This window comes from Cariama cristata, unplaced genomic scaffold, assembly GCF_000690535.1.
Source record: "Cariama cristata isolate BGI_N322 unplaced genomic scaffold, ASM69053v1 scaffold10642, whole genome shotgun sequence".
Taxonomy (NCBI): domain Eukaryota; kingdom Metazoa; phylum Chordata; class Aves; order Cariamiformes; family Cariamidae; genus Cariama; species Cariama cristata.
The window spans coordinates 179,540-206,348 of NW_009605599.1; the positions used below are offsets into that span (position 1 = coordinate 179,540).

The 26,809-nt window shown below is 37.6% G+C and overlaps 1 protein-coding gene across 1 annotated transcript in view; it reads left to right on the forward strand.

Moving 5' to 3' along the window:
• The window catches only part of ST6GALNAC3 (ST6 (alpha-N-acetyl-neuraminyl-2,3-beta-galactosyl-1,3)-N-acetylgalactosaminide alpha-2,6-sialyltransferase 3), a 178,688-nt gene extending 165,274 nt beyond the window's left edge, over positions 1 to 13,414 (forward strand). Inside the window, exon 3 of the mRNA XM_009696034.1 lies at positions 13,001 to 13,414. Coding sequence (XP_009694336.1) covers positions 13,001 to 13,414 — 414 coding nt within the window. The remainder of the gene's footprint in view (positions 1 to 13,000) is intronic.
• The last annotated feature ends 13,395 nt before the right edge of the window (positions 13,415 to 26,809 follow it).

Sequence of the window (26,809 nt, forward strand, 5' to 3'; positions counted from 1 at the left end):
AAGCTAAAAGTAGTAACAAGAACTCACAGCATTGGTCTCCAGGCAGGACAGGATATATATCACCTTGTATTCATTGCTAACAGGTCTTAGAAAGAAGACCTATGGGGAGGACTCAACTAAAATTTACAGTCTCTACGAATATCCATGAAGTAATGAACCTAAACTCTTTGAAACAGCCCGTTTAGCAGTCCTGGAGCTGGTTCACGTATGCCAGGAAGGAAATTGCACTGTGTTGCCTGCCCATATGCTGTACTACACTGGCTGGAGAGTGCTTGTGGTTACGATCTTAAGTCAATCTGGATTCCAGCCTGATAACTGTGCCTAACAATGTTTTATCAGGAAGAAGATTTATTAGGTGTAAGTTAAGTGCAGGATTGTGATATGACATACAGATCAAATCTTATCATCCCATTTTCATTTTAGGTAGGTTTCTCTCTCCTGCTGTATTTTATATGTGATTTTGTGTATGATAGGCAGTAGAAAGAACCAAGAGCAGACAAGGAAAAAGAGAATAATTTTTCTCTAATTATTCAACTTTCAATATTTTGTTGTGTTTTGTGGGGTTTCTTTGCTTTGTTTTGTTGTTTTGGTTTGTGGTTTGTTTTTTTTTTTTTTTCCCTTGTGATGAATAGTCCTCACTATTAAAAATGTGTTGTCCTTTTCATTAAAATTCATCCAATTTCCCCTTGGATCGTAAAATGATAGAATTATTGAAAAAATAGGTTGGAACGAACTTCTGGAGTCCATCTTGTCCAACATCATCTATAAACAGGACTAAGATCAAGGGTAGGTCAGGTCTGTGCCTTGTCAAGCTTTGGAAATCTCTAGGAATGGAGACTCCAGAATCTTCTAGGCACCTGTTCCAAAGCTTAATTGCCCTCTGTTACAAAAGTGCATTCCCTGAAAAAAGGGGTCTTTTTTATGGGACGTACGTAGCCCATCAGTATTTCTTCCTCAGCTCATCTCCCTTGGTCCTTTTTAGCCATAAGGAACGCTGTGCATGACTGAGACCTCATATAATGGGGTAGCTGAACACACACACACATTTTTCTTCATACTACATCTATAATTCTGCAGTAGTATGACTCACAGAGAAGACATGCCAAAGCTTTCATGTTTGCCTTGTAAATATTTTCTTACAATGAAATTAATATATCATCTAAACTCTCCATATATGTATCTGGCTGCTTATAGTTTTGTTGATATATATGTATATGCTTTTCTTAAAGTCACTAAACAGACGAGAGAACATAGAACTAACATGACCGTAGAAAAGTTTTCCAATATATACTGTTCATGGAAATGAAGAAATGCTATTTCTATGCAAGCCAAGGTTCATTGCTGTCCTCCGGGCTTTTCCCTCAACATCAGCTGTAACCTGGGTGGGCATTTCTTTTGGGTGATTCTTTTATAATTAGTTGATGACTTCAGTGGAATTTATTTTTTTTTTTTAATTTAGCGATACACTGTAGTCCCTCAGACCTTCTTTGTGGCAGTGAGGTGGAACTTAACCTCTCCAATTCCCAATATGCGGTTGTGAGCTGTTGATAGCTAGACGTACAACAGAGCCTGTAGCATGGAGCAGCATTGTTCTGGAAGGAGGAGAAAAAGAGAGACACAACCTGTTTGCTTCAGAAGGCAGTTGTCAGTCTACCGTTACCTCTTCCCAGGCCGTCAGTTAATGTGCATTTTGGTATATTTATAGCGCCAGCAAGCCAAAGCGGTCAGTAGGTGGATGCTATCAGAGGGCACGAAGTTTTCCTCCTTATTGCTGTCCCCAAGAACCTGTTTTGTCAGAACCATAGTAGTCATTGGTGTATCGGTTGGAGTTACAGAGCAGCTGATGAGCTTTGGTGTTGGCTTTTAAGATTGCTTTTCAAGTTGTCAAACAATAAAGAACCTGCTGTCATTACAGTCCTTGGAAACATAAGGAGTTACAAGCTTCATTAAAGTCAACAGGTTCAAAAAAACCCTACACAAACCCTGTGCACTCGCAAGCAGGGTTGAAATGTAGAATCTGGCTTAACCATTTGATGCTAGCAAGAGCAGGGAGCTAACGTGGCCTCCTAGGTTTTCATCCCAGAAATAGACTCGGGTGAAAATAGTTTCAGTAGTCTCCGAGTAAGTCCATATAGCACAGAACATCAGTATGTATGCTCACATACAAAGAAGGCAGACTGTCATCTGGCTTTGTGAGTAGATAGCTTACATCAAGAAAATACCCTGCATCCTTTTCACAGGTTGAAGCAGAATTGTAACTGAGAGGCCGCTGCTGCTGCCCAGGCAAAGGAGCAGCACCATGATCTTGTAGTTGCACAGAACACTTTTTTCTGAGCTATTTAATTTTATGGTCCCATGGCTAAATTTATTCTTCAGAGTAGAGCATGTCTTGTTGAGCGCAGCCCTGCACAGATTCTCACCCCAAGCTGGACATTTCACATGAGAAGTTTCCTTCTTGTTTCTCTTGCTGCTGAGCTGAGTCTGTTTACAGATAGAAAACTTTTCCTTCTATGAACTGAGAATCCAAATTTCTCTTTCCAAAATTCAGACATTAGGTGAAGTCATGGCTCCAATGATGTCAGTGGGAGTTTTGCTTTTGACTGTAATGGAGGCTATGAATGTGCCATAGATTTTCCTGGAAAGTCAGTGTATAGGTACGTTATAGTGGTATTTTTCTCCTTAAGATGTGTGAAGGATTAAAAATAATTTATCTCTTAAAAATTGAAATTATAGGTTGAAGACCTTTGTGATTATAACTGCCCATTTTGGAGGTAGTGTTGTTTTTATCTTGCAACTATATCATTGTCACGCCAGACTATATAGTGGAGAAAAGATTGATAGGGTTTATTATTTTCATTTTTTAATAAGATTTTGTTTTGCAATTGCTTCTAGCATGCTTCACCTCATAACTTACTACCTCATTTGTGTGTGTGTGTGTGTGTGTTATTCAGCACCTCCTCAGGCCTTGATCTTGTTCTGAGCTCCATAGTGATGATGCACGGACCTGCACAAGGCCCTGTTGACTTCGGTAAGGTTTGGCAGAGCCTCACTGTGCTCAGGGGCTTTTCCTTACCAAAGGCTTTAAGTGAGGAGGAAATTGGGCTGGTGTGGGATGTAGTAGTAGCAGAAGCTACACCATCAGGCTCCATGGAAGGAGAACTGATACAGAATGATCTTTGAATTATTTATAAATCATTTAACGCAGTACTTCCCATTTGAGAGTGCTTACTGCAGGTAGTGTTACTCTATGATACAAACTAGTGCCTGCAATGAAATTTGCACTGATTAAAATTAGTGGACATACACACTGAGGCAGTGATATAAAAGAGAGAATATATGTACAACAATTTTTTCATTTGAAACAGACCTTTAACTTCAGAGTTTTTAAATATGCAGCTATGCTTCGACAACTTCCATTAATGACTTAAAAGAGCTTAAAATAAATCTTCCAAATTGTTTAAGCAGAACTCTCCAATCCACTTTAAATTTCTGTCCTAGTGTCCAGTGTCATGGTGTTTGAAAGTTCAGATGCCTGAAAAATGGTGATTTAATCTTGTATCTTTCTGCAGCTGAAATTATTTAAATCTCTCAAAATAAAAGATATTTAAAACCATTTAATTTTGGTCTAGGACCTTGTAAGTGGAATTTTAACCTGAAATGACATTCTTACAGAAGATTTTAAACATTTGTAAAGCTGACAGTCATAAAGTGGTCCAGCAAATGTTCCCAATACACCAATGAGGGCAAAAGAAATGAATGTGGCCAGAAGCAAGTATGTATTCTCTTTTAGATAAGGCATCCTGCAATTAAAAACACTGGACTTGGAAAGCTTCTTAAGGCTTATTTTGTCAAATGAAAAATGCTACTGGTTTTAATGCTATTGTAATAAACCTTATTGTTATTCCTGGCATGGATATTATTTTTTTTTTAATTTCAGAAAAATGGATAATTAGCATTTTAGCTTATCACTTTCCTTCCATGCATACAAATAATTTGACAGATAGACCACCAAGAGAGACAAAATTAAATAATAGGTCTAGACAGCATGGAACTGAAATAAATTAGAGGTTAGGCTTCCAGCCTGTTAGGTGGATTTTCATGAAAAAAAAAAAGGGAATACAAGGTAGTTTTTCCTGACAGTTTTTGCTGCTCACCTCGATATCATTTCCCCATATCAGATCCCAAATAATTGACCTGAAATAAGATGTGAACTTCATATTAGAAGTCCCATAATTTGTTTCTGAGTGTAATTTTTTCAAATGTATTTAGATTAGAGGCCTAATAGACATTCTTGCATCTGTGATTCAGCCAAGTAAGTTCCTAGATAATGGCCCATGATTAATGGTGAGTGCTGGTAATAGGAGGTTATTAGAGAAAGCAAACTTGGAACAAATCTGCTGTATACATTATATACTTTACCGCCATCTGTGGGTATTTATAATAAATACAAATTAAAGTCAACGGTTACAGAGTAACCAATGTTTTGCATATGTGACAAAGAATTCCTCAGACATAGTCTTATAGTAGGCAACTGCATAGTGAAGAATTCTCATGAATTTTTTTGCACAGATAGTTATTATTATTATTTGCAAAGAAAAAATTGCTTTTGTGGAAAGAGTCCTTTTGGCCTTGGTTTCTTTCACGGGTGCCGTTCTAAAGTCCACTCTGTAAGGAAAGGTTACACGTTATACGTTACCTGTGCTCTACTGCCGTACACAGTATTGGATGTGAGAAATCGTTTTTGTCTCTTCGTACTGTGATTCATTTGCTATTCAGTCCATGTGCTAACAGTACATTCTTCCCTTTTATGTCGCCTTGAGTTGTAAGTGACATTTTACCTCCTTGTGTTTTGTATTGTTTGCCAAGCAAATATGCCTGTATAGAGAAGCAACAAATTTTAGTTTCCTTATTGCTGCATACAAAAAACCAGAAAAGAAATGCAATATAAACAGAGAATTGCAGTAGATAAAGTAAACTTAAATATTATGATACCAATAACTTGCTGGATCAAGTGACAATGTTTTTTTGCTGGTAGCAAATAATACCGTTGCAAATACAGTTTTGCAGTAGAGTGACAAAAGGAGTGCCATAGTTAAGATCAGCTGATTATATTGTGTTTGGAGTTGTTTACAAAGTTTGATGGACAGCATCTTGTTTAAATTGTGTTTCTCCAGTAACTTTTGTGCACAAAATTCAAGAGTCATCATGTGCTAACGAGGGCAGGTGAGCAATGTGTCGGATATTAAGATAAATGACGTATTGAATTCAGCAAGCAGCATTTGGTTGGAAGAATTCCCGGCTTTTGAACTATTACAAAACCATGATATTTCAAAGGCTGTAAATTTGCAAAGGAGTGATAGAAGAAGTGTCACAAACATTGTTATTATTTATGGTTATCAGCTAAACCACTGGGATGAAGTTAGGAGTACTCTAGAACTAATGTAGTTTGTTTGGTTTTCCATTTTGAACAACTGCAAAATTAATTTTTTTATAGGCTGTTTTTCAGAGTGAATGTTATTTTACTGCCTACCTTGTGAACTTGCTGTGTAGGGTGTGCATGATGGAGTTTGCTGCCCTCCCATAACAATTAGGCATTGAATCCTCAACTGTGTTTGACATGAACATTTCCACATATGTTCTTGGGCATATTTCTGGTTTTATCCTGGTATTTTATATGCCAAAGAACATTCTGCTTTTCTTCCTCCCCTCCCTCCCACAATTCAGAGGTGTTAATTATGTGGATCTGGAACTGTAGACATCTGTATCTCTACAGATGTCAGGGTTTCTGGTTACCTACAAGCTGTAGTACTATATGCTGAAGTGAATATATCTTTTTCCATCTGTTTTCTGCTTGGGCAGTTGCAGTTTAAAGGAAAAAAGCTATTCTGTCTGCCTAATGCTGAGTTATCTGATTGACATGTCTGATAAAGCTTTCTTTGCAACAGTTAGTTTATACCTTAACAAATATCTTTAGGTGTTTCGGTTCTTCTCTTTTCCTAGATTTCAATCCCAAACATCATGGTTTATCTTACTGGCTATATATCAGTATTTTATTTTTTCTCAAATCCTAAAAAATACATGTTTCTCTTTTAAACACTGAACTATATTCTACCTTTTCATAGCCTGTTTCAGCGCCTCTCTGAAATTTTTTATGTCCTGCCTTCTCTTTTGGTATCCTGCTTCCATTTATTTCCTTCCCCTTTTGCAACATATTCATTCATGTTAATAAAAGCACATTCCCTTCTGCCATCCTACCTTGGGAGAGGAGAATTTACCAACCACCTGAGACACAAACTAAAATGCGGCTTCTACTGACCAAGAGTGCACACGCAGGACAGGTCCTCACACATCCTTCAGGCGATGCCTTAGGGCAAAACTTTCTTCACCTGCTGCGCTCTCAGTGCTCAAAGTCCCGCAGGGCTGTTGACCATCAGTCCTCCAGTGCTCTGCCTCTCCTGGGTCTTTCTGTTGTACTTGAAAACTGAATCTGTCAGCTTGCTTCCTTCCTTCATTAACCCTCCATGTACAGACAGAACAATTTCTCCTGTTCTTTATTTACTCTTAGCCACCTTTGTATTTTTGAGTCTTTCTTACCAATAGAGCTATCAGGAATCTTTCAAGAGTTTATTATTCCAGAAGAAAACACTAGTGTAGGCTTATTTAAAAGGTGTCAGTTTCAATGAAGTTTCAGCTGGAAATCAGGAAAAAAGGAAAAAATGAAAGGGACTCTTCCGTTAATGTGAACTACCTGCTTTAACCTTTTCATAATATAGAAAAATGTTCAATTGAAGGAGTGTTTTCATTGCATTTTAGAAAACTATTTAAATATGATTTTTAAAAAATAGTTAAAATATTTTTATCAAAGTGGACCTGTTTTTACTCAGATTTTATTTTATAGGATTATCAAGAGGAGTATTATCTTTGACTTTTCAATTTTTGCTTTATATTAGAATAGAGGAAAATACATAAAAAGACCTATTTTTCTTCTTTATAGGTCATATACTTGACTCCATGGCTAGTCAGAGTTTTCTCATATATATTTGAGGCATTTATTTTTCAGCTCTCAGTATCATGAGATGTACTTGATTCTTGCCTTGTTTCAAAGCTGCCTATATTGTTCCCAATAGCAGCAGCAAAATCAACATTCTGATGAGCGTTTGCTCTGCTATATCTTGAAAGAAGTATGAGCTGGCATGGAGTAACTGGAGCTGTCTCGAAAGTGAGAAAGATGATACTGCATCACTTTGCACTGTGGTTCATGTTTGGAAGGTTTGGGTTTGTGAGGGGTTTTTTCCTTTCCATGAGAAAGCAAACTAGAATGTTTCAAAAATACACTTGCCTAATGAAAGTTTAGATGGTGCTGGAGACTCTGGCATGCAAGTTTCAACCTCTGCCCAAAATCCGATTTTCCTTCCTTTTTCTTTCTCTTTACACTGACATCAGGAATCCAGAAGATACTTGTTCAAACAAAGGGCTGATAAAGCCCCTTTAAGGAGCCATAACATGAGCTGCAAATCAAATAGCAGTTCTGTAACAACTGGGTCAGTGCATATAGAAAGAATTTCAGTGATGGTTATTTATTCAGTCTCTTACTGCAAGATTAGTCCCATTATGTGGCTCCTATGCATTCCCTTCAAATTCGTTCAATTTAAATAAAAACTTCCTGCTAGCATTTATGTACATATCAGTGACAGTCTTCTAAATAAAATATCCCAGGCACTTGAGTCTCAGGAACAGTCTTATGAAGAGGCACATCATATTCTATTTATTTGGAAATGGGATGCATGTTGACATAGTGCTTATTTCAAAATAATGTTAAAATGCTAAAATCTTTATGAAATCTTAATATTAAATTTTATGAAGACAGAGATGTTTGCTGGGATGTGATGCCAAGGGCTAGGGCCAAAATCAACTGCTGAAGATTAAAAAACCACAACACTACCACAGGAGGGATGGGGGAGCAACCACAAACTCAGGATAATCAGACCTGTGGTTTTTTGATTATTTTTATTTTTATTGCTTGACATTAGTTATATAATGTGATTTATGTCCAGTGCTTCTGAATGCTGTATTAAATTGATAGCTCTTGCTGGGTGAACACACAAATACTATCTTTCTTTTCTTTAAATGTGCTGAATTTTGTCTTAGAGAAGCCTGGCAAGTCTTTCTTCCCAGTCAGAGGTCTGAAGAAAGTGTAGATAAAACCAGCTCCGTTAATCATCACTGAAACATAGGAAAAATTAAAATACATTTTTTGCTTGTGAAGTAGAGAAAAGCAATAAAAACAATGCCAGACGGTTAATGCCTCTCTTGTACCTTTCATTTCAAAGACCTCAAAAGAACATCAAGAAGAATAAAGGCAAAATCTATTCCCTATTGGCATCATTATAAATGTTGTATCCTCTAAAACTCTAAAGACATCCAAGAAGAGTAGAAGAATAAATGGCATTGAAATAAAGAAAGTCTCTCTGGAGGTTTGTTCAGTCGGCTTTGTTAGAATTCACTCAAATAGGATGATTATAAGAAAAGATCTCATTTGTTTCAACATTAAAGGAGCAAATTAATACGTGGCGAGCTGCTAATAATTGCCTCATTATGTAGAGAATGGGCATTGCGTCCAATTTACAAAATTACAATCATATTGTTAAAGTAACAATTGGGAAAGTTTTCTCTGAATTTCTGAACTATCTGTATGATTAGTTGTGGGATTCACAGAGTTGAAGCAGAGTTGGTGGTTGGGGTGAGCTCTCCAGCGCACCACCAGCCTACAGTGCTAAGAAGTCACAAGAGAAATTTAGCTTTTAGTTAGTGTAAATTACATCTGCATAGCTCCTGAGCTAGATTAAGTCCAGCTGAAGAGTGAATCTGGCAGTCTCTGCTAAGATGGGAGCTTGGCATGTGACTGGGCTGTCAAGACATTGTTTTGTTGGACTCTGCTGACTTGTGCTGAAGTCTTGGCCAAGAATTTAAGAGCCTTGGCCTGAGATCATCCTCACTTGGGACTTCAGCAGACCTACAGGTTTGTGATTGGGAAACTTGATGATTCAGGATCTGTGCCATTAGGAAACCTGCCCATAAAAGTGGTCCTGTAGCTGGAATTTCAGTTTCTTGGTGGAGACATTTGAAATGGTGGGGGAGTTGTTTCAAATTGGAAAGTAACCAATTTTCCAAATATTGAAATTCTCTGTGGAAGAGAATCATGTTTTGTGACCTACTTCTAGTTAGATTTGCTTGTGACCTTTTCTAATTCTGGCTGGTTTTGTTATTTAATGATTTGACCTTTGATTCTGTGAAGCCACTTCAGTGCTAAATGCAAAGATTTAATAACTAGAACTGTTTGATAAGTGACCTTTATTACACAGCTATTTCTCTTTGCTAGAGAAACGGCACTGTTTTGCAAGTTCTAATTCACATTTTTAATTATCTTTTCTATTGTCTGTAAGCTTGCACAGGAAATGGAAAGGTCAGACATTTCATTTTCTTTACTGATTAAAATATAAGTGCTCCTCAACATTTACAATGTATCATTTAGGAAAAAGATGGGACAATTTGTCAGAATCATGCCCAGCTGCTCTGCTGAGGACTTCTACATCCTTTTGGTCAACGATAAAATGAATAATTTTCTAGAAGCATTAATAGCTCAGCCCCCGTGGTGTGCAGAGGTGAAATACATGTCTAAATACAAGAAAAGAGAAGAAAAGGTGAACAGATCTCTATATTTTTTTCTTTAGCTCATTTATCTACAATGCAAGTGAATGAAGATCTTGTGGAAGGTACAGGTAAACCCTTAATTGATCTTCTCAGTCCAGAGAGCATTAACACAGTAACAGCACCGGTTTCTGTACAGTCCTGCCAACCTGTATCAGTCCCATTGCTGCTGGACCATCTCTACAGATGAGAGGGCAGCCTGGACTGCCTGCCAGACCTGTTTTTGGTTTCTCTGATAAGGCTGCTGCTGAGTTAGTGTTTAATTGCTGTCCTGGTGTTTGTGATGTGGACACCTGTAGACAGTTACTGTTAATTGCAAAACAGATCACCAAGAAGACACATTTTCTCTAGTTCTCCAGTTTTCATTTCTCTGTATTCCAGTTTCTGTGTGTAAAAATTGTCTCTCTCCTTCTGTTCATCCTCAATACAAACAATACAGCAAGTCAAATGGGAAAGTGATAGTTTCTCATACAGCTTAGGGCTGTTGTGGGCAACCTTGCAGTCAAAAAATCTGCATATGGGAAAAGGGTGTGAGGGATGTAGGATGCCAGAGTATGGGGTGAGGGAGGACAACAGCACATCACTCCAACTCCTCAAGGATTATAGGGAGCTGTCAGCTGTGTCCTAGTTTAGTAGCAGAAGTGGCAGCCACAACCACCCAGGTGCTTCCCAATTCCGGCCCCTTGGGCACCCAAATCCCTGTGCCTGAACAGTTCCTGTGGGAGCCACCTGGCAGGGGAGCCATATTTGAGCAGCTTTTGAGTCTTAAAGCGGTAAGACAGCCATACCTGAGCTAGGGTGTAATAACAAACAGGAATGTCGTGTTAAATGAGGAAAATGAGAAAGCTTGTTGTATGTGGATTACTGAAACTGCTCCTTTTGTCTGTGACACTTATAAACCAACACTGCAAGCTGCCGGCCTGTCTCCACATGGGGGTTCAACGAATGAATATTGATGTGTTTTTTCTCGTACGTTGAGGAAGATATGATGCAAAAAGATACTGAAGTCATTGGATGATTCTGGAGTCAGTGGAATGTCTGTCATGGGTGTCAGTCAGTCTCCTAACTCTCTCTGGGATCTCTGTTGGGAAATACGCATATTAGGACATGTGAAATTTCTCTACATTGTAAAAAAATATTTATTCCGAGATAGAACCGGGAGGGGTTAAGCTTCTGCCTCTGTTGAAGAAGAGCAGATTATATGTTGACCTAGCTCAGGCATTCAGTATTATGAAAGTGCTTTATAAATTGGAACAAGATAAATGAATCGCAACAAAAGAGCTAGAAAAACGGGGGACACAATTGCAGAAGTGAGTGTACTCAGTTTATTCGAGCAGAACAGTTACACTCAGTGAATAGAAAATGTGCAATGCATTTCTAACTAAGGTCAGAAAATCAAACAGTTCAAAATTTAAGAGAGCATCTCCATTTTAATGGAGAAGGAAGAATATTGTCAAAAAAAACCCCAAAATAAAGCCAATACTGAGGCTGAGACAAATTTAAATGGGACCAGATTTTTGGCCAAATCGGCATTTCCTATCTAGCAGTTTCATATTCAGCATTTGTTAGTTTGAAAGTTCACCCTGAAAGCTATAAATTAATCTACTGGGACTTTAACAATTCACTTCATGTTAGGATGTGAGTTATGCTTATGGATTTGTTTAAGTCACCCAGCCATGTCCTCCTAATGTATCTTAGAGAGGATTTCTATAACTAAGCAGTAAACAGAAAGACTGTTGTGTTCAGCAGCATCTCCTGGGATTTCATCCCTGCTGTCAGAGAGCTATGCAGGACAGCGCTCTCAAACTACAACAGCTGGAAAAAAACCCCATAGTGTTCCATAAAGGAAACATTGCCAATGCTTTTGCATGCAGTAAGGCATGTTTAACTCCCGGTGAAATGAGGAAAGAATGTTTTCATGAACTACTCATGGGTAGAAATCAAAGCAATCACAACAGAGAAATCAAACCTTTGCAATCGTAACATTTATTGCAGAAGTGTTGCAGGATGCACCTTAGTTCAGTACAAAATTTGTCACCCAAAGGTGAGATATTGTAGCTGTTATAATTTGGCTCTCTTCAGATATTTATCTCTCATCCTTACATTATGCACCGTTATCAAAGAAATTTGATGTTTTGTCAGCCACCATGTCCTAAGTTTATAGTGGTCAAATGTAACCAGAATATTCATCCACATCAGCTAAATGAGGTGTGATTTTTGAAGGGAAATAACCACAAGTCTGATCAGAAAGGCACCTAGCATCCTGTCAGTCTAAACATCTGAAAAACATGAAGGGAATTATTCCTAACAAACGTTAAACAGAAGTCACTGGCTCCCAGTTGGGAGTATGACAGAAGATCAGGTCTGTGACCATATAAAAAATTGTACATGATCTTTGGCCTAGACTGTGTTCTGTAGGTTTTTTTGATGGATCTAGTTTTCATTTGATTTAGATTTCTAACCAACTTTTCATGCAATCCAACTTAAATACAGGGCCTTTCCTTTTAGTCTGTTGGTACAAAAGAACCAAAAGACATTTACTATTTATACTCTGACAAACGAAACATCAGATAGGTTCCTGTATCTCTGTTAGACAGATAACTGTTCCAATTTTCAATTCATACTGGAGAAATAGTACCGTAGAACTTGGTCAGGAAATACTGTCTTTGACTTCAGTTTGCTCAGGATTAATTTCCTAGTTCATGTGTCACCGGTCCATCTGCCTCTCATTTTTCGTGAGTCATAAACATTCTCTGGAGAGAGCAACGTATTCTTCTGTCTAGATCTCCTTTCCAACTGCTTTTTAGAGTTACATCTCATGTTTGACTTCTGTCGCAAATTTGGGAACTATTCATTCAGACACATAAACACAGTTAGTCTATAGTTAAATTTCCAGCGTTACTTTTTCTGTACTTTTTTCCTATTGCTGACAACACCTTATTAAAAGAGAAGGTGGCATTGATCTAAATATTGTTTTCTGCTGCTTCTTTCTTTCATTGTTTTCTAGTGGAAGAGGATAAAAAGGGAATTGTTATTTTTCTAGTTGACTTTGCAAGGTGGAGATCAAAGGAAAAAAATGGAACTGCCTATTCGGCTAAAAAGGATTGCATTCAGAGCTTTGTAGTGGTAGGGTTTTCTACTAGCTCTACCACATGGGGATTGTTAGGGTTTTTTAAAGAGAAGCATTGCTATCAATTTGTTGGACTGTGCCCATCTTTCTTTTAACTGAATTTTCAGTCTTCATGTTTTACAGAGAAAGACTTGCCATATAATTTTATTTTCTTTCTTCCAGCCTCTACAACTTGACTGTGACCTCTGTGCCATTGTTTCAAACTCAGGACAGATGGCTGGCCAGAAAGTGGGAGCTGAGATAGACAAGTCCTCCTGCATATGGAGGATGAACAATGCTCCCACAAAGGGCTATGAAGAGGACGTTGGGAAGAGGACAACCGTAAGAGTGGTCTCTCACACAAGCGTGCCTCTCCTACTCAAGAATCCTGAATACTTTTTCAAAGAAACCAACACCACTGTTTACGTGATCTGGGGACCTTTTCGAAACATGAGGAAGGATGGAAATGGCATTGTGTACAACATGCTGAAGAAAACTGTTGACAGCTACCCAGCTGCCAAAATCTATGTGACAACAGAAAAGCGCATGAGTTACTGTGATGCAGTATTTAAGAAGGAGACGGGAAAAGACCGGTAAGTCCTAAATGTGAAGAACGATTATAATGTTTGACAAAAGATACATGAGAGAAGTCGATGCCAGATGCCAGCTACTAAATGAGTTCCCAGATATGTTTTTAATGGATTGTTATATGTTGACTGTTATAAGCACTTGATGAGGCAGCAGCTAGGCCCCATTTACCCCACCTACGCTACCTTCTGTTCTTTCCATTTCTGTTGGCTTGAGTCCTGAAAATATTGGATGTCTTCCTGAAACGTTTTCAAAGCTGTGTGTTGTTTTCAGCTCAATTTACTATTGATTAAATTGACATTTTATTTGAAGAGGATAATCCCACACAAACAACATTTCCAAATGCACAACCTCAGGATAATACTGGAGTTTGTAATTTCTTCTCTGTTAAGATTCACTTCAGCTTTTCTTCCAACACAAACCCCAGGGTTGTGCATTTCTGTTTCTTGGTGAAAATGGATTATCAGAGATACTGTAAAAGATTTAGGCTTTTATCAGAATTATGCTGAAATTTTATTTTTCATGCCTGAGAATGTGTGTTTATGCTGCTCAAGTGGGGGCTGTAAGGAGATGAAAGTGCAAGGGCCACTATTTTGGCTAGCGTGTTCAGAGCAGAAATTGGATTTGTGGAATTAAGACCACAAATTGTAGGATTTTGTAATTCAGCTGCAAAAATTCTGATCATCTGTATTTTGGCATGGAAGAGCACCTGTCACGCATACTCACTGGAGCTAACTAGGAAGGAGTTTCCAGATCACTGCTGTGCCTTAGTATTAATTTTTGAATTTGCACATCATGAATTTGCAGTTGTGAAGGACTGTAGCTATTCCAGCCAAATTAAAAATACAGATGTTCACAAACAGTTTAACTTAGTCAGAACTTTTGACTTAGCTTTTGAAGTAGATAAGTGTGTTCTCTCAAACTTCCCTTGATTCACTTTGTTATTAAACTGTCAAAACTTGGTTAGAGTTTTTTCCTTTTTTTGAAACTAATGAAACACAGGGAAGAAGTTCCCCCTCGGCTTGTTCACCATGTGCACATGTTGCTGCTGTGATTCTGGAGTCAGAGAGAACTCCTATATGTCATAAAGCTGTCAAGGTTATCATGGCTTATTTAGTTTAATTGAAGAAGCTGATGAACAGAGGCTAATAGAGAAAATACACAAGATCTTCAAAAATGCCCTTTAATAATCCAAGTCATCCAGTTTACATATTGATTGAGCTAAATATGATCATGGGTACATTATTGCATTGCTAAACATAAATTTGTTTGTATTTATGACTTTTCCATATTAAAGTCAGTCAGGTTGCAGTGACTTTACAACGCTTTATCAAAATCCTTATTGTGAGACAAGACCTTAGTATATCCTATCAAAAAAATCTCATCATCCAATGTCAAAGTATCCTCATCTCCAGCCTAATCCATTCCTCTACAATAAATTAACACATCTCAAGGTTTTATTATTATGCGATTAACACAATACAAACGCTTCTTTTCATGTCAAAGGCAGATTCAACTTCTGTTCTCCCAGCACTTATGAACAAAGTTCTTAAGCAGCCTAATGTTAAAGTGGTCCAAGTTTGTTCTCCTCAATCCGTTACAACAACTAGAATTTGCACGTTGTGAACAGTGGCAAATTGTAAAGAGCCTGCCTCATGACCCACTTCACATTGCGTTTGCACTGCCTCCCTTTAACACTGCAAAAGAAACCCTACCGCTTCTCACAGTGGCAATTGGATCACATCCTTGTATCTACTGCAACTTTCATTTTTAGTCCCACTTTTCCACATCAAATACTAAGTGGTGTTTTTAACATCATTTAGTGCACTTTTCAGCCAGAAACAAGGGAAACAATTGACGTCTCACCAGCCAACACCTTCTGTATCACAAGAAAACATCCTGCAGTTCCCTACTAATCAGAAGACTTCAATTTGGAAACTGTTTCATTTTCTGTAACATCTTCAATTCACAGGACCCGTCTGCTGTTTCTAGGGGGGGTCATGAGGCTGTTAGAGGTATGTAGCATTTGTGGAAGCAGTAAAGGGAGAGCACAAGAGATTTGTGGGTGATGAAAAGAGTTTCGCGCATTGTGCCAGACTATTATGATGCTGAGACAGACTCAGGTTCCTCAGCCAAATATTCCTTCAGTTCCTCAGAGAAACATCAACTCTTGCTTGCAATATTAGATTGAACAGAGGTCTGTTTCAACATCTTCCCAGCAAAAATTCTGGAAGGAAACCAAGTTCAACTCATATTTTAAAATGTACTGAGTGGATTGTAACCACATCTATTTTAGTTTAATCCTAAAATACTGTCCTTATGTACAGTGTATGCTACTAATGCATAGTAAGATTGCAGCAGATTTCTAGTCTGTCAAGCCTTTAATGAGTTTTCTATTTCTACTCTTTGGTGTACCATCCTTTTAGGTAATTAGTGGGACATTTCAGTAGTTTCATCCTAGTGGTGCTCAAGTTTTAAAGGATGTTGTAAGAAACAGCTAACAGGTATGTGCTGCAGTCACTTGTCTACTGCAGAAAAGCTCTAGTCCTGCACCATTGATGTGGGAGCTTCATCCCTGACTTCACTGAGTGCAGGTTCAAAACCCACAGCTTTGGTATTGACAAATGATACATTATTGGCCCATGAAAGAAACAAGAATTGCCTTTAAATAACTTCCAACAAACAGGTTTGTTTATTTTGCAATGAAGCATTTTTTTAATTCTACAACAGTACAAAATACCCTCTGATACGGGCTATCCATGCTGGAGAATTAACCTTGCATGCGGTGTTATGAATCTGGGGGACATATGTTCTTTCTGAGAGTCTTCATTAGTGAAGCATTTGAGTTCAAGGTGGTGAATGCTTATCCACTTTCAATAATTGTTGTACATAAATAATATTCATTACCAGGCATTCACAATTTTTCATTAATGGATTTTACTTGGTACTTCCCTAGAGGGAGCATAAAGCTGGCAGCTTCTCCCAGTACTTCACTGATGTTTTGGTATATTGTATGTATTGAGTCAAGTGAAAGGATTTAAAGAAACATTAGGTAATTACTAAATGCGGCATCTTTGTACATACCTCAATCCAGATAAGTGGTTCTAAAACCATCTCTATCTTTGCCGTGCATTAGAAATATAATGCAATATGATATAACAACATTTAATTGGTAATAACAGAGAAAACTGTAGTCTTCATTAAAGCAGCAGAGCTAATTCTGGTCTGATAAAGTGCACTGAACAGCCCTAAATAGGTTTTAATTAGCTGGCACCAAAGCTGCACCACCCTTAGGGAGGGTAAAATTAATGAAAACTAGCGGCAAATAGATCAATGCTACTGGATGTTATTGCCTTAGGTGAAGGTGATGAGGAAGAAAGGAGTGTCTTTTAAGGATCATTTAGAAAATAGTCTGCCTTAAAAGTCACTTTCAAAAAGCAATGATAAAATAAATCTGTGCTAATATCAGTGAAACAGTCTAATGTCATCCAGACTGCAGACTCCATTTGTGTTCCTACTACAAACACCTCAGGCTAACGGCTCAGCACTGTACATCCGAGTAGTGCCTTTGATGGCACAACTCCACAGACCCTCTCAGGGCTGACGGTGTGATCAGACTGCTCCTGTCCCACTGCACGTGGAGGACGTTGAGCCCTAGCAAACAGCCAGCAATGCATGTGCTGGTACCGCTCAAAGCACAGCTTAGCTTGGTGTTTGTAGTCACTCTTCTTATGAATAACTACTGAGAAGAGCCTGCTAAGCTTTGCTAAGGAGATGTATTCTGAGCTCCTAAAATTCCCGTTAAGAGACATGAGATAACGTTCTGAAACCCAGCCAGTTTGGTAGACAATTGACTTTCCACACACACTGTCTTAACTCTGACAACACCCATCCCATACCCAAACAATTCAGTTCAATTCAACAACATTTTATTGAGACTGTTAGCTGTACAAGCGTGTCTACAGGATGCAGGCTCACTGAGCCACATTTGCAGTCAGATGGCTGTTTCTGAAGGATTTTTGTTAATATCTTGGACAATTCCAAAGAAACTAAATTGCTTTTGTGCTTCTCTTCCAGACGTTCTTCGTTTCCTCTCTTCGTGCCAGATGGTGCTATGTGTTAGGTTGTGAGAAAGCTGTTTTATCATTTGAGGCAGAAAGATGGATCATTCCGATCACTGACTTCTGCATCAGGATTCAAAATTTGGGGGTGTGCTCAACCTGCTATTTCACTCAGTTCTGCTCACTAATTATTTATTACTTTGGCGATATATGAGATCTATATTATAGCTCTGTCATTTAGAGCTAGCAAATTATATTCATCTAAAGTTCGAATTGACACTGTTAGACAACTGCAGTCATCACAGCTTCACCTCAGCTAATATGTGGGTTTTGATGTGTCTGACTAATCTACATGAAGCTGTAGTCTAGTAAAAATATCCTCAAAATTAATAAATGAAATTACATTCTCTGAGGCTCAAGTAGCTGCAACTTCTGCTATTGTTTGGTGGTATTCTCTGTGAATTGAAGTAGTAAAGCTGTCAGTGGCCAGAATGTCAGAGTTTTATGCCATATTTCTGGTTGTTGGCCTGGATGAAATATTATAGTAATGCTGTTTTCACTTTTGTACTTACTTACATATATGTGTTAGTTTCCCTATCAAGGTCATTCAGAAAAAATATAAATACTAGCTAGTGTCAGGTAGTATTTGCAGAAAGCAGTTTTTCATTGGGAAGTTGTGAACACTGACACTGAATCTGACTCAAAGAGTTAGATTTTGGGACTTGGGAAGTACTTCTCATCAGTGCTTTGTATTAACATGCTTTTTCTAGAAGAATAAAATTAATTCTGGAAGATGAGCAGAAGTTCATTTCATTTTGAAAGGAAAATGAGCAGAGTTAAGGAATATCAGCGTCTTTAAATTACAGAATTCTTTGAAGAAAGTGATGGAAAAATTGATTCAGACTGACAAAGGAAATGTATAATGCCTGTTGAAACATTTTTAAGGACAAAAATGAATTGTAGTTTACATTTTGATGTAGTCTTTATCATGATCTAGTGTCTGCTGCTGCGACAATAAAGTCAGCAAAAAGTTCTCAACTCCCTGTGAGCATCACAGCAAGCCCCAAAATATGTATTTGATATAGTGACCATTTTTCAAGTGCTTGATGATGGATCTTTCTTGAACCATTGCTTGGCACTTCCATTCTTTCTTTTTATAAAGTAATTCCTTCAGAAAATGCTAATGGATTTGTCCATCTTAATTCATAGAGGGTTTAAATAGTTTCATTGTCAGCTAAGACTGCTTTATTACCTGAAAAAACAAGAGTCTAAAGCATGAAACCTTAATGAAATAAATAGATTTTTCATTATAAAGCACTTAAAACCTCAACATCTATTCCTATTTGTGGTCAATCACTGGACGGCTAACAACTGTTTTGGGGTTTATATTCACTCTTCCATTTCCTGGTAAAACACCAGTTGTTCCTGAGTGCCGTAGACTTATTCCCTGCAGCCCATTAGTAACTGCATTTATATTTCTCTATGAAGATTTTCCTAATTAAGATGAACATTTTTCTCTATTAGGCAGATGGAACTCAATAGAAGAAGTTCGTTTTTTATTAACATGCCAGTAAGTGCTGCACAAAGCACCAGCACTTTTGTTAAGAAACACAGCTCCTACTACATTACACTAATTACATAGTAAAGTGAAACTTTATTAAAAAATATCAATATTAGCTAATACTTTGTGATAAAACTGCGGCTGCATGTAGATTGGTGTGGGCTCAGAGACCTATTGATTCTGTGGTGGTTGCTGAATTTAACCATGGAGTTATTTCTTTTTACCTAATCATTTAAGTCGAGAAATACATAATCAGGATCTACTTTATCGTTGTGCATTTTAACATGTTCTTTGAATTAATCCAACATCTATTGCTTTTAATTTATCACATCTTCTTTAAGTGCCACCAAATCTGTTTTCTGCTCCTGACAAGCTGTATGTTAAATCTTTATACAGTGTTTGGTATTGTCCTAATTACATGCACATGTTTTCCATCCTGTCCTTTAAATATTCTGCAGCTTTTATGGTCATGAGAGTATTGCTGGTATCTCTCATGAGCAACACTGGGATTGCACATGTAGATGAGATTCTGCTTTGACTTTTCTCGCATCTCGTGAACATACACCTTTTGAAAGGATTATGTAGGTCAGTGATTCATATTCTAGCAATCCTGGTAACACTGTGGATCGCAGTGGTTATAGTTTTACTGCTGGTGGTGAAGACATTTTACGGTTGCAAAGGCAGAAGTCTTGGAGGGAAAAATTAGCAGAGGCATAGATTTTGAATGAAGCCTTTTTTGTTCATAGAAGCTTCACTGGATCATCTTCCATAGTTCAACATTTTTGATTTTTCAGATCACAGTGTTCAAAATAGACCTTGTTTTTCCTAAAGGAGCTTAAAATCTTAAAGAAACAGAACTAATTTTAAAAAAATCAAGAAATTAATCTATTTTTTTAACTCAACCTTGCTGCTGGCTGAAATAGTTGTCTTTAAAAATGCAGAGTGATTACCACTGAAGTCTGTACTTAGCACTAGTTGTCACACAGCAATGCTTTTCTAAGATATGTTAAACAGATTAGAAAATAAATGCAATGTTGCTATTACTTTAGTATGATACCTGTCGGTTACTGATAACTCTGGATTTTCTAATGGAAGCTTCCTAAAGTGCACTGAGTCCTTGAGATGAGATCTCCATGAGATGCACTGGGAGGTTTTGTGTTGCAGACTTGCTGCTCAAGTGAGGATAGCAACTTTGGGAGGTAGGGAATAAAACACTACAGTGATTTGTTGCTTCAAATACAAAAGAGTTTCTGTACATCTGTCCACCCACTAGCTATTAAAACTTACTAGAAAAGACTTTTATAAGAAAAGATATATGAGAACTAATTTCACTTCTCAAAGCTTTGAACAAATAGGTAACACAGCAAAAGAAAAAATGTTTGAAAGTAGAAACAGTTTAGACTGAACTGATGTTGGAGTATTTTACCTTAAAAAGTAAAAAGATTAGTAAACAAATACTGCACTGAAAATTTAATTGGTAAGAAATCAAGCTTGTGTGAGACCTCATATATATAGGTGGGAAGAAAACTGTAGGAAAATGATGAAATTTTGTGTCTCATTAAATTAATTTAGAACTCAGTGTTAACGAGGCGTTTGCTTCTGCACATCTTCAGTATGTATTTTTACCCATATAAAAGCAAACCAGATGTTCTACATAGTTTTATTTATGTATGTGTTATCATGTATCCCATATAAAGAATTCAGGCTGCAATTTCAGAACAATGTACATATATATATATATATTTATATATATGTGCACACATAGATTTATAGCATGTGTCTTTGAAGGTAGCTCAGGATTCACAGCCATGCCTCTCAGGGAACTTGATGTGCTATTGGGATACGCTACAACCTGCGTTTAGAAAACAATTGCTGACTACATCCTATACAGTTCCTGTGATACTCAGATTCTCTGAGCTTTTAACAGTGAGGCAGCTATGCATTTAGAGAGTAACATGCACAAGAGCAGCATGAACAATTTTGCTCAGGCATTCACATCTTCAGCAGGTTTTGGAAGCTGTAACAGTTTGGAAAAATATAACTACAACTGTGGGGGATTTATTATGAATCTTGAGGAGTGTCCTCAAAGAGTTTGTCTGACATCTTGGATATTGATCAGTATGTAGCTTAGTTTGGGTGTGAAGGGGAATACTTTTTTATGTAGATGTTCAAAGATTCAGCCATTCTGTTTTCAAGATTTTGTAAGCAATTCTTGTTTCTGGTAACACTCGGTACAGTTGGGACAACATATCAGAGAGACCACTCATCTCAGAACCTGAGGAACCCTATCCAGTGCATTAGTATTCAGTAAACATGCAAGTGCAATAGAACAAAAGGTTTCTAAATGCCCATATTTGTTCTTTGCAAGTTTGCTGTTACTATCCCATGCTGATCTTCTTTTTCTTTGTTTTATTTTTAAAAATTAGTCATCCCAGCAAGCATATCCTCTCTGCTATAGTCATACTGATTACAGAAAGGAGGCATGAACTCCCTGTCTAATAACATTCCCTACATGACTCATTAAAACTTCCAAAGCACAGGATTTTCTGCAAAACTTTAAAAATTGCTGCAGATGATGTCATTAGTGTAGAGTAAGACACAGAGAAAGGAAAGAAAGCGATAGCAGATGAAATCCTAAGAAACAAACAGCATGCTTTTATCTTAACAATAAAACCAAAGATAAATGTCAGAAATATGTGCTCTGTGTTCTGTTTGCTCTCCATATGTTGTTTTGGAGTTTTCCTTGAAGTACATTCATTAGAGATGCTAGTGTTCCTGTCTCCGAAGAGCATCTCAAACATTTTCTGTGAGAGCATTTCCAAAAATATTGCAGGTATCACTTAAGCCTCAAAATGCCTTTGTGAGGCAAGGAATATTTATCCCCTTTTTACAACTTGACTTCCCTGAGAAAAGGACACTGGGGGAAAGCAGGAGCTATTGCTATTCAGAAATTCATGCCCATAGAGCTTTCTGAATGTTGTATGCTTACCAGGAAGGCATTTCAGTCTCTTACAGTGCTAATTTGGGGTTGGAATGGTCTGGAACTGCAAAGTGGAGCCAATTTCTGCTGCTCTATAACCTGATTTTAGCCAAACACAGTAATATTCCAGTATTTCCTTCTATGTGAAATTAGCAGTAGTCTCCTGACATTTTACAATCAATCAAAATTTTAGGCAAAGAAAATAATCTGAAGAGTATTTGCAAAGTAGTATTCCTCTAAAATAAGAACTTTAGTTTCATTTTTTTCAAGTATTATTTGTTCTCCTATCCTGTGTCCATCCATCTCAGCATTCTTTCCACGCCTTCCTCCAGTCCATTAAGAAATGTGACTAGCGTTTGTCATGTGTAGCTTTTCCTTTTATCAAGGGAGAATTGTGTCTTTGCTGGACATTAGTGGTTGTGGGTTTTTGCTCTTTCTCTCTCTGTGCTGCTCTGATTTTATATTAGTGATGATACTGTTGAAATATGTTTTGTATTTGGAGTAGAAGAAAGCAGTGGTCTTTAGCTCCTCTGGACTTATTTCATGGTCTTAAATTGCCTTTACCTCCTCTTCCAAGAAAGCCCAGTGTTCAACAGAGTTGGATTTCAGCTCCACTGTACAGATCCTGCCAGAGATTCTCAGCTGTAGTGGCATCCCAGAGCCTTCTCACTCCTGGTCTCGCTCACAGAGTGCCTTGTGGATATGAAACTTCATTTGACTTTATATAGGATATCCTCAGGATATCCTCAAGCTTTATGTACTACTTAGACCTGTCTAAGCACCAGTGACTTCCTGCCAAACTACACTGATTTGCTTGATGAGGAGAGAGGCAATGAATGGTCAGTTCATTTTTTATCAGTGGGAAACAGAGTATTTTAGGCAATATTTCTGGATATGGTTTAGAATGGGACTCGAGGATGATGTATTCAGGGAAGGCTTGCTCCAGTTTCACTTTCTAAGCTTTTAATTCTGGATCACTTAAAAGTTTTCCTTTATTTTTTAAATAATAACCACTGGTTTCATATGTATTTGACCAATTTCAGGATAGTAGTAGCAAGAGCAGCTCCATATGTTTTCCTTAAACTTCTGTCTGTGTACCAGGACTGAGACTGCCACATAATATAAATATTTTCTTCATTATTACTTTACATTTTTCCCTGAGGCTATCATATTGATTTCAAAACCATAGTCATTATTATACTAAAATGGTGGCATTCATACGTTGGTCTCTGTGGGTAGACTATAATAGAAAGTTTCAAAATAATTGCCAACTAATACGAGAGGTGGAAGTATGTATAATATTATATTGCTTGTAATGTAACCATTAAAATAACAATTATGTGATAATGAAAAGACTCATTATGCTTTAGTTTATCTTTACATAATGTTAATAGCTAATGAAAACAGGGAAGATTAGATCTAATTACATTTTATAATACCACTGCACTTCCTGTAAAGAGAACATTTTACACAGAATTGTAGATTTGCATGCTTCAGTAAAGTTTGTGTCCACTCTCTATGTACTTCAAAAAATGACTATTTTAAAACCAATGGTTACAAGTTCTTTTTTATCAAACGGTACCTACAGGCTTCACAAAGAACATCTTTGAAATTAAGTTATCAGAAGTAGTCAAATCTTGTAAAATGACTGCATTGAACAAAAATGTTAAAATAATTTTAGTTCCTTCAGGTTTCACAAGTTAGAAAAATGAAAGTAGCTTGACACTGAGTTAGTCAGTAGAATACCCTCACTCTTTAGGCGAACAAGAAATGTTAAATGTATGTATTATCATCTGTGGCAGTTCTGGTTTAGTATTGTCTACAACTAAGTAGTGTTGTCAGGCACATGAGCAAGTTCCTTTTCTATTGTATCCAGAGGTGGAACATGCAAGAACAAATAGAAAAACAGCATTTTGACATGGATAGAGAAGCCTCTCATTTTGTATGTTAGGATACTGAGCTCAAAGTTAAAAGTGCTTAGTTCAGGAATGCATAGATAGAGCTCCGAAATTATCTTAATGACAAGAACATTAATTAGAATGAAGACATTTTGGTATTTCTATATCCAGATCAGACTACACTGATTTTTAAAGATGCAGTAAGATTGTCCTCCAGTTTTCAATACTTTGTGTATTTTCTAAACATAATGACATGGTTGAATGTTACCTTTAAATGCCAAACTCATGGAAGTAGGAATTATATAATCTAATCCATTTCACTCCAAAACAGAATTAAGAGATACCAATTAAGCAGTTATGAACTAGGCATTAAAAATATAATTGCATTGATTTTTCTAGGTCTTATACCAAATGACATTGATAGAAAATATCTTTGGTCTAACAGAGTGATATTTAATTAGTTTATGTTAATTACCTACATTTCAGAAACAAATGGTTTGATTTCTTTGTTCAGTGAACGAATGAATGACTTGGCCTTCTGCCATTCCTCCACTGTCCAGTGTCCTATCCCCTATATACCCAGGGAGTTCTCCAGACCTAGCTGAGAAGTAAAGATGGTGATAGAAGGGGGTGAGGAGAGCCACAGATACAGCTGGCAGCCTCACCGCTGCCAGAAGCCCATGGCAGCCTGCCCTCCCTGCCAAGGAGGGAAAGAAGCCTTTCCCGTTGAGGGGATGGGACTGTGGACTTCCACCTTTCTACCAGATTCCCTGCTGCTCTTGCCCATAGCTGATGGGAAGGCTAAGGCATCTCCAGGCTGTCAGGGTGGGAGTGCTACACAAGAGAGTAAGGCTGGAGGCTGGCTGACTTATTTGGTGGATCCACTTACAGGATTGTCTCCTTGGAGGTGACAGTTCTTGTGTCTTTGCAAAGGTAGGGTTTAATTTTCTGTTCCAGTGAGCTAAATGGTGGGTTGAATTTGTGAGCCACAGTGTACATGGTTGTATGGTGGTTTCAGAGCTGGGTTACTGTCTGAGTCTTTGTTCAGATGGCAGCAGAGCTCAGTACATACTAAGGCATGCATTGTTTGTGAGGCCGGAGGCCTGGCCCCAAGCAATTCCTGAAGCATTTCAACTGTTCTGCCTTCTGCTTACACCCATCTCAGACTCTTCCATTTGGATTACCTGACTCAAATCACAGGCTATTATGTTGTCACTGTTCTTCGGTCACAAACTCTTCCTTGTTCATGTTTCTCTTTAATGGGATACTTGTTTCCATTTGGCATGCTTCTTGCTTTCCTTCAAATATTTTTTTCCTTCTCTATTATTGTTTTACTGATATTTTCTGTATTTTTTCCTCTTTGATTTCCTGCCTCATTGTTTGTAACTATATAATCTATATAGCTTTCTTCTTTCAGCCTTTTGTTCTTTTATTGTGAAACATATTGCCTCAAACACACCTCCTGTTTTCAACACAATGTCTTTTAAAACAGCTCACAGACCTGCAAGGTATCTGATGAAGATAAGCTCTCCCCTCTGTGCTTTTGCCCTTGCCCTTGCCCTTGTGCATGCTCTTTCACTTGAATCCTGGAGCAGAATACCTGAAAGTCTGATCTGGAATTGCAGATCTCAACTCAGTACGTCCAGTACTTAAAACAACACCAAAATATCACAGTTGGGATGTAGGAGCTAAGCATGATTATTTATTGATGATTGTTGGTTACAGGAATTAAAACAGCAGAGAGTTCAGATTTTGATCAGAAGCCAAGTGATTTTTCTGTACGCTTTTTATTGTAAAATGTGAACATAACATAAACTCATTGTGCTCGTGCTGTTAAATTCTAAGCTGTGGCATGACCTGCTGTATGAGCAATGCGTGTTCCCTGTTACATGAGTATGTAGCTCTGTATATGCAAGCATTGATAAAGGCTTGGAGCTGTTATATGGCAATTTATATATATGTATATATACATGCTATCACAAGTGCTTGATGTCAGTGCGCAAGTGTACCAGTCGGTCAGCACAGTGATTTCAGTGTGAAAAGCAAAGGGATCTGGTATGCACCTGCCCGACTGGACCTCGGAGAGCCTTTCTGTGAGCTTCCAGCACAAATGTTCACACAGAGACTCACTTCATGTGTTCTGTAGTGTTAGCAATGAGTGAGGTCCATGCACTTTGTTTTGGTTTTTTGTAAGTACCTTTCAATTATGACAGTACAAGATATCCAGACTGTCAGTGACTTTTAGGTATTTATGTGCTACAGATATAATTTATTTGCTTTTTGTGTTTGCAACATCACCAACTGCTAAGGGAATTGATGTTTAATATGTTTCTAAATAAGTAAAACTAAAGTATGAATAAATAATGCCTGGTTTATTAGTCCAGGTGTTTTCAGCATTGCTGAAAGTGGTTTGGTGACAGCCACCAGCACTAGCAGTGGAAAGAAAAAATGATTTCTCAGTGATTATTATCATTATAATAAACCATAATTGAAAGATTACAAAATTGATTCTTTTAAAAATTAATGTTGCATGAGTGAGCAGGCTCTGTGGTGTTCAGATTTTTTCAGTGTTACTTGGAAGGAAAACAGCTTGTTTTGTTTCCTGGCAGAAAACTGCTGATTTTCAAACAATCACATTAGAGAAAACAGCCCCAGAGGGTTACAGGAGACAACAGACCTATGTCATTATGCTTTACCCTTTCCTGATGGGTTAGGAGAAGAGCCAGAAACAAAAGAAAGTTACATTCATTATTGAGAATGCCTTGGGAAAATCTGATTGGCCAAGCAATTTTGCATGAAACAAGTGAGGAACTATTTGAGTGCAAAGAACATAAACTCCTTCCATCAATATACAATTTTCTGGATCCATTTGTCCAAATGAATATTAAGAACAGTTTCTAAATT